This window comes from Telopea speciosissima, chromosome 4 (assembly GCF_018873765.1).
Source record: "Telopea speciosissima isolate NSW1024214 ecotype Mountain lineage chromosome 4, Tspe_v1, whole genome shotgun sequence".
Classification (NCBI taxonomy): Eukaryota; Viridiplantae; Streptophyta; class Magnoliopsida; order Proteales; family Proteaceae; genus Telopea; species Telopea speciosissima.
The window spans coordinates 69008868-69016811 of NC_057919.1; the positions used below are offsets into that span (position 1 = coordinate 69008868).

The 7944-nt window shown below is 38.6% G+C and overlaps 1 protein-coding gene across 1 annotated transcript; it reads left to right on the forward strand.

Moving 5' to 3' along the window:
* The first annotated feature begins 2633 nt into the window (after nt 1-2633).
* LOC122659593 (bidirectional sugar transporter SWEET16-like) lies at nt 2634-5630 on the forward strand. Its single transcript, XM_043854693.1, has 6 exons — nt 2634-2748; nt 2844-2880; nt 2985-3195; nt 3279-3440; nt 3539-3658; nt 5289-5630. The coding sequence occupies exons 1-6, from the start codon at nt 2715-2717 to the stop codon at nt 5628-5630; spliced, it is 906 nt and encodes a 301-aa protein (XP_043710628.1). The 5' UTR covers nt 2634-2714.
* The last annotated feature ends 2314 nt before the right edge of the window (nt 5631-7944 follow it).

Consider the following 7944-nt stretch of genomic DNA (forward strand, 5'->3'; position numbering starts at 1 on the left):
TGGATATGGAAGATATAAGAAATGCTAGTATTTAAGTTTAAACACAAAAATTAATTAAAAATATTGCAAGCACATAACAGAGCCCAACAATTTAAAAATATGCACACATGACATTCTGTATGATTAATGTCTTTCGATTCCTATATCGGGTTTACTCTGACCTTGGATTATTGCACTTATATAAGTACCATCAATAGTACTGATGCAATCCTAAATGGAACAAATACTCAATCAAAGTCTGCAAATAGTTATTTCATGGATGAATAACTAGACATTAATATCTGTAGCTCAATTCTAAAATTTGAATTTACCTTAAAATATAGGTTGTATTTTGGGTTCAAAAGAATCTCTTCGGGGACTACGTCAAAAAAAGGTGGCCTGATTGTTTCCTTCACTAATAGGAGCACAGCCTGCAACATTGTATGAAAGACAACACTAATCGTCTGTCCTAAGTGTTGAAACCTCCTAGACACTTGCCTATTACTCATTCATATGCTACTGTCATCATAAATATTGCAAGTTGTTCATCAACTCGAATATTACGACTATCTTCCAACCAACCATTATATACCATCTTGTCACATAGGTTGAGGGAAACATGTCTATCAACCCTGAATTCAATATAGCAATTATTTGCATGCCCTTTCAATATCTCTGCTACCATAACAACTCCTGTATAATTGCTACCCATACAAGGTTCTCTAATCTGGTAGTAATTTACAAACGTTTCCATTGCATGTAGAATGTTTTCTAAACGAGGCCATTCTACTCCATGATATTAATTAGTTTGACAACAGGTACTTTTCTAGGGACTTTACTTTAGTATCAAGTTGCCCCTTTTGTGCGAGTGTTGGGATCAAGGATTGATTGCTCAACCCCATAAACAACTAATTATAAGGTGAGCGATGTGGGAACCTAAGACCCAAGGATTTAAGTATCGGGTATTCGTTAAATATATGCATGAAAATGGTAAAAAATGCATGGATATATTTATGATACATATAAAATTCAAATTTAAAGCATAAAACACCTTATTATGCAATATGAAAATATATATCATTTTGATGCAAAGATTTGAATCGTTTTTATCTAATCAAGTGAGACATATTGCATAACCAAAAAAAAAATCTATAACTTTATCGTTTTTTAAGATAAACTTGTTTCGATCCATGATTTGAACATCGTAAGTCCTCAAAATTTGTTGAAATGGTGAAGGTTAGAGTTGTTTTTTATGTTAGTTAATTTCCTCCAGACTCATTGAAGAGAAAAACAAGTTTTCAAGGCCTTCGGTTGCTCTCAGTTTTGTATTACTCAAGGTTTCTATTTTGCAGGTTTAAAAGGATGCATATCAAGTGTATCTTAACTATATCGGACAGTGTCGCTCCCTTATTGGGCTGTATCAATCAATACAAACTTTATTTGAAAAATAAGTATCGTATGTATATTTCTTCAAAAAAAGTATCGTATCTATACTCACTAATATCGATATATATTACTCAATACGACACGGTATACTGATATGAGATCAGCAGCCCCACATCTGATTCGATATGGATCGTAACAGTGGAATTTAGGCCTCCACTTGAAATTGTCGTTTTTTTGTCCCCCCTATTCCCCTGTTTTAATTGTGTTGAAAATTGAAATGGGGAAGTGAATCCAGCGAGTTCAAATCAAGTTAGAATTGAATACCACTTTCCCGAGGAGTCCCTATGTTTCCAGTGTTTTGCAATAGAATTTAGTCTCACATCGATTGTGCCTTTACTAGAAACCATCGCTTTTGTTTTGAAACTGTCGTTTCGTTTCGTTTCGTTTCGTGTAGACAATTGTTTGAACCTAACCCCAGAGCATGGTCAGGTAGAATTTGATCTGTAATCGGCCAATCTTTCTGAAATCTGATCCCACATTTCCTTCCTGGCCATATAACTGTAAGCACTCCCTGTATAAGTATTTAAGCAGTTAGGTTTGATTCAGAAACCGCCAAACCCCAATGAGGACGTTCCGTCACTCTTTAAAGTACTACTAACTCTTTAGCAGATCAAGGATTTAAGTATTGATATCGTGGGCGGTTACCCTAAATTGGTACGGTCAGAGTCTTTTTTCAAATAAAACCAGGCCATGCATGAATCATTTCCATACCTTCCATGTATCTTTTTTCTGTGGTGGTGGTGGTGGGGTGATGAGAAAGAGGATTCGAGATCGATTTGAGTAATATTTGAGTTTTATTTGAGTTTAAGAGGATTACCTAACAAAGGTTGGGTAAGATTGCTAAGTGGATTAGTATGTTCTAGTCTCATTTCCTCACTTCCATGAGCTTAAAGGAAGACAAGAAAGGGGGGACTACCCAATAAGAATGATTGCTTGTATCCTTTTCTTCTTCCAGGGGAAATAAGACAGATCTATGTGATGGAACAGTGGTCCTGAAGCCAAAAAGTAATGGAAAGCAAACCCAAACATGAAACCACCTCACATGTTATATCTCTGTAATTCCAGAAAAAAAAAAAAACAGAAAAAAAGAAGAGCAAGTGAGATATAAAAGAGGGTGGAAGGGCATGTGCCAGGACAAGGACAGGGCACCCAGAACTCCAGAACCGACACCTCATTTCCTATCTCTTTGTCCCAGTACCGACAATCTTATTAATCTTTACCTGCTGTTCATTCACTATTCTAAGCAGAACTGCAGGAGGGTTTTCTTGATTTCTTCCTCTCAATCATCTATGGCCAGCTTAAGCTTCATTGTTGGGATCATTGGTGAGTACTACTAATTTTTCTAATTACTACCCATGAACCAGTTATCTTCATTTAATTTATTCTGATTCTATATTCTATTTTTATTTTTTTGGCAGGAAACATCATCTCCATACTTGTGTTTACTTCTCCCATGTGAGTACTTTAAAGTATCTTCTTCTTTATTTCTTTGGTTTTGAAAGAAATTTGATTTGTAGATATCACAACTAATTTAATGGGTTTGGAGTGTTAAATTGCAGAGGGACTTTCAGTAGAGTAGTGAAGAAGAAATCTACAGAGGATTTCAAAGGGCTTCCCTACATCTGTACACTACTGAGCACATCTTTATGGACTTTCTATGGACTAATGAAACCTGGTGGTTTGCTCATTGCCACTGTCAATGGTGCTGGCACTTTCTTACAGTTCATCTATGTTACCCTTTTTCTCATCTATGCTCCCAAGGAGACTAAGGTAACTCATCTACTCATCTACTCATCTCTTCACCTCTCTATTTAATCATTGATTAACATGGATTTCGGGTTGTTCTTGTTCAGGTGAAATCGATGAAATTGGTTGCAGTATTGAATATAGGGTTTTTTGGGTTGGTGGTGGGATTGAGTCTTCTGGTGATCCATCGAGGTCTTCGATTGACTGTAGTAGGAACTATATGTGCAGGATTAACTTTAGGCATGTATGCTTCACCACTTGCAGCCATGGTAAGTAAGATTCAAGTCTCTTGTTTTTTTGATGGGTTTTTGAAGAAAAAGTATGGATATGATGTGTTTGTGGAAATGGATGAAAAATATAATTGCAGAGAACGGTGATAAAGACGAAGAGTGTAGAATACATGCCATTCTCGCTATCTTTTTTCTTGTTCCTCAATGGAGGTGTTTGGTCTGTGTATGCTGTGCTCGTCAAGGACTTCTTCGTTGGGGTAAGTCTGTAACAGCTTTTCTCTAACCTTTTTGAGTAGAACTTTTTCATGTGTATGGTAGTGTCTCTCTTTCTTTCTCGTATAAAGTCGGTAACAGTTTTCTCTGAGCTTTTCTCTAACCTTTTTTTCTTTCTTTCTTTTCTATCAATCATTTTTCTCTCGAGACTTTTTATTTTTATTTTTTTGATGAAGTTATCTGAGAGACTGAGGTGAGTCGTTACCGTCTACGGTTCTTGACCGGTGCGGTTCCCTAGTTCCTCTCACAAGAGGGGGTGGGACCCATCTTGAGCACCTGATCGAACAGTCTACCTAGGTGGGGTCCATCCTCCTCTTGTGAGAGAAACTAGGGAACTGTACACGAAAAAAAATCATAATTTGGGAGCCTAGATTGAATTTATCCTTACAAGTTAGTCAAAATAGGCGTGACCAACCGCTAAGTTCGGTTGGTTGAACGGGTGATGTAGTGTACGATTCAGATACCAAATGTTGGGTACTTAATCATGCACAAAAAACTTTAGAATTGATATAACTTGTTAAATTAAACCCTTTAACCTATTTAGGGGTGCCAATTTCAGGCTTGGCTTGGCAGATCTGATCAAGCCTGCTCAACTAAAGCCCAACCTGATAAGTTTAGTAATTGGGCGGTCCTGGTGTAGGGTCCTAGCTTGTGGGGCACCCCACCGGACTGATCGATTCCAGGCCCAACCTAACCCGTCTGGCTACAGTCCGACCCTTTAATTTGTAAACTTCCCCTCCCCTTACCTCTCTCAGTTTCCTCGAATTCGGCTCCTGTCCAGGGAGCTCAGCGCCTAGGGAGTGCCAAGGGGGCATCCAAGGGTTGGTTTGTGCTACATACATCTCGACGCATGCCTAGGGATGTGTGTGGCACAGCCCAACGGCTGGATGCCCCCTAGGCATGTTGGGCTCCCTGGAGAGGAGCTCAATCCCATTCTCCCTTGTGTGACTGTGTCATTATTTACCTGTGTATGAAAATTAAGAGGAAATTTTATGAAATTTACTAGATTGGAGATACTTTATCTAAAATGTTGTACCAATTACAGTAGGGATTTTTCACCAACGCCAATAGCACCCAAGAGAGCACAAAGTAAATAAAAAATTATAGTTTAGAATATTAAAAAAGGACAAGAAGTCTGGAATCCTAGATTTGGAAAGGAACGAAATTGAACGTCACACTACTCTGAAATGGCAGCACCGTTTAAAGCCTATTTAGATTTAAACATGCCCATAGCCTAGTTTTGCATTGTGTAAGATCCGGTTATATTACCCGATTATAGCCCTAGCCTGACTTAGCCCGTCCAAGACCGACCCGATTATATAAATGGGCGGTCACGATGTAGGCTTTAAGCACCTCGAGGCCCAGTTAGGCCCGATTGAACCCAACCGGTTTACATTGCTGAAACTATCCCACACTAGGTTGGCCCAATCTAGCGTCCTTACTTTGATATCAAATGTTGGGTATTTGATCGATACACCGAAAACTCCAGAGTAAATGGAACACGTTAAATCAAAAACTTTAACCTATCTCATATTAGACTGACCCAATTTAGCATTCACATACTAATTTAAACCCCATTAGGCACATAACATCAATCGTTCTATACATTTGCAGATACCCAACATCATTGGTTTCTTTCTAGGATCGCTACAGCTTGTGATCTATGCAATGTACAAGAAGAAGTCGGCAAGCCAGAAATCCATTGAGAAGGTGGAGGAAGAAGGTTCGGCTCACCTTGTACGTGGAGGCATTGAGATGGATCTATACGAAGACGATGAAACCAAAAAGAGTAAACATCGGAACCTCCATAAGGGCAGAAGCCTTCCCAAGACATCCGTTGCTCGGCATCAGAGCTTCCAGAAAATCTTAAAGACGCAATCTCTGAGTCTGCATTCTGAGAGTTGGCACGACGAAGATGACGTTGAGAAGGGCAACAACGCTCAGAATCATGCTTGATTCTCTTCCGGAAACACACAACGACCAATGATGGCTTAGCTGCTCTATTTCATTAAAAACAGCTCACCTGCAATTCTGCCATTGTTGATTTCTATGTTCGTTGAGGCCCTTCAGGGGAGTTTATTCCCTGCAACCCAGTAGTTCACAGAATGGCGTTGTAAGTTGTAAGTTGTAAATCTGTAATAGATCTTTGGAGTTTAGGCTGGAAAAAAAATAAAAATTTTCAGTGGCTTTCCTTTACCAACCAGATTTCAGCAGGGATTTAGTAATTGGAACCGGATACTGGACGAAATTTTGTTGCTCGACACTTGTAGCACGAAGACTGGCAGCCAAGGAAATGAGATTTTAAAGGGTATATTTGAAAATACAAAAACTTAGGAGGGTACTTATGAATCAAAGGGAAGTGAATTATTCAATTTCCTTGGCTGCCAGAAGCGTAGCAGCAAATTTTTTTCCCCCGGGCGTACCAAATTTTTTTTTCTTTCTCCTCCGGATACCGACCTGTATTGCACGGATTTGCCCTTAATTTCATTTAAAAATGTATTTCTTACCATTTTACCATTGGTCTGTATTGAAACCTAATCGGCCAAGTATCGGTATGGATCCCTGCAATACTGATTCAAATTGGCGATTCTAGCGATTCAATACCGAATACTAAAACCATGCTTTGCAGACATGTTAAAACTTAGAACCTGATTATGTACATGAACAGATGAATGCCGGCGAGTCATTCACACGTAGGGATGCACTCTTGCCGGATCATCCCCCGGAATGTGGGTAAGTGTGTTAATCAGTTCAGTTTGGATGAATTGGTTCAAGATATGAATGGTAGAAAACAGAACTTAACCATTTAATAAAGGGTAAAGTACACTCACCCTCCTATAATGCACCCAATAATCCTCGTATCCCCTAAGGTTTTGAAAAGTCCACGTATTACTCCTACAAATTCCACGTACCACTCCTACTTTACCCCCCTAATTCCAAATAAGTCCAAACCGTTAAGTTTAGCCGTCAAGTGCTAAAAACTTGATCATTTTACCCTTTCTTCTATGTTTATAAATTTGAAAAGACCTAATTGCCCTGACTTATTTGGTCATAATATGAAAAGATCTTTTTGCCCTAACCTAATTTGATAAGACCCTTTTACCCCCCACTATTTGTTCTTAAGAACCTAACCCAGCCTAATTATTAAAATGCCCTCGCTAGGGCATAATTACCAAAATATCCTCATCTTCCCCAAAATCCATCAACCTCCTGCAGCTGCACTCCAAATTCAAATTCAAGCTGTGACGATTTAAAAACAAATCTAGCAATAGATTGACAACCCCAAGACCCGAAAACAGCTGGTGGTAGCATCCTTTTCATTTACAGATCGCTGATCAAGGATCCAAAATATGAAAAGGCAAAGGATCCTGAACAAGATCGTATTTCCAACGAGAAACACGGAACTCTTAACGGACTGATCTAAGAACAGAATTTCTCGAAACGAAAACTGAGCCAATGTCTATGCCTTCCGACTTCTCTTTCTTGTAGAATTATGAAATGCTTTAAATGGAGAAGAAAAGTAAATGAATTCTAGATCAAAACTGATCAATTCTAGTTCCAAAAGAAGGAAATGCTAACCTTCGTTTTATCCTTCACGGAAAAGGTCCGATCAAGCAAATCTCCTTTCACTGAAAGGAATACAAAGCGTTGGGCAGGATGAGGAAGAAGAAAGTAATTTGTATCAAAGAACCCTAAATAAGGAGTTTAGGGAATCTCGCCATTACCAGAGCTTCAGACGGGAAGACTAAGCTCTGCTGTTATGTTTAGCCTGTTTCAACTTCAGTTTCTCACCCTTTTTTGGGGATTTTGGGGGAGATGAGGGTATTTTGGTAATTATGCCCTAGCAAGGGCATTTTAGTAATTAGGTTGGGTTAGGTTGTTACAAATAGTGAGGGTAAAAAGGTCTTATCAAATTAGGTTAGGGCAAAAAAATCTTTTCATATTATAAACAAATAGGTCAGGGCAATTAGGTCTTTTCAAATTTATAAACATACAAGAAAGGATAAAATGGTCAAATTTTTAGTACTTAACGGTTAAACTTAACGGTTTGGATTTATATGGAATTAGGGGGGGTAAAGTAGGGGTGGTACGTGGAATTTGCAAGGGTAATAGGTGGACTTTTCAGAACCTGAGGGGGGTACGAGGAATATTAGGTGCATTATAGGGGGTACGTGTATTGTACCCTTTAATAAATGATTCCAATAACCCAAATCGATACCAACTGATAAACGGTTTTTACCTATTTTGATTTCGGTTTTGTTGCCGGTTT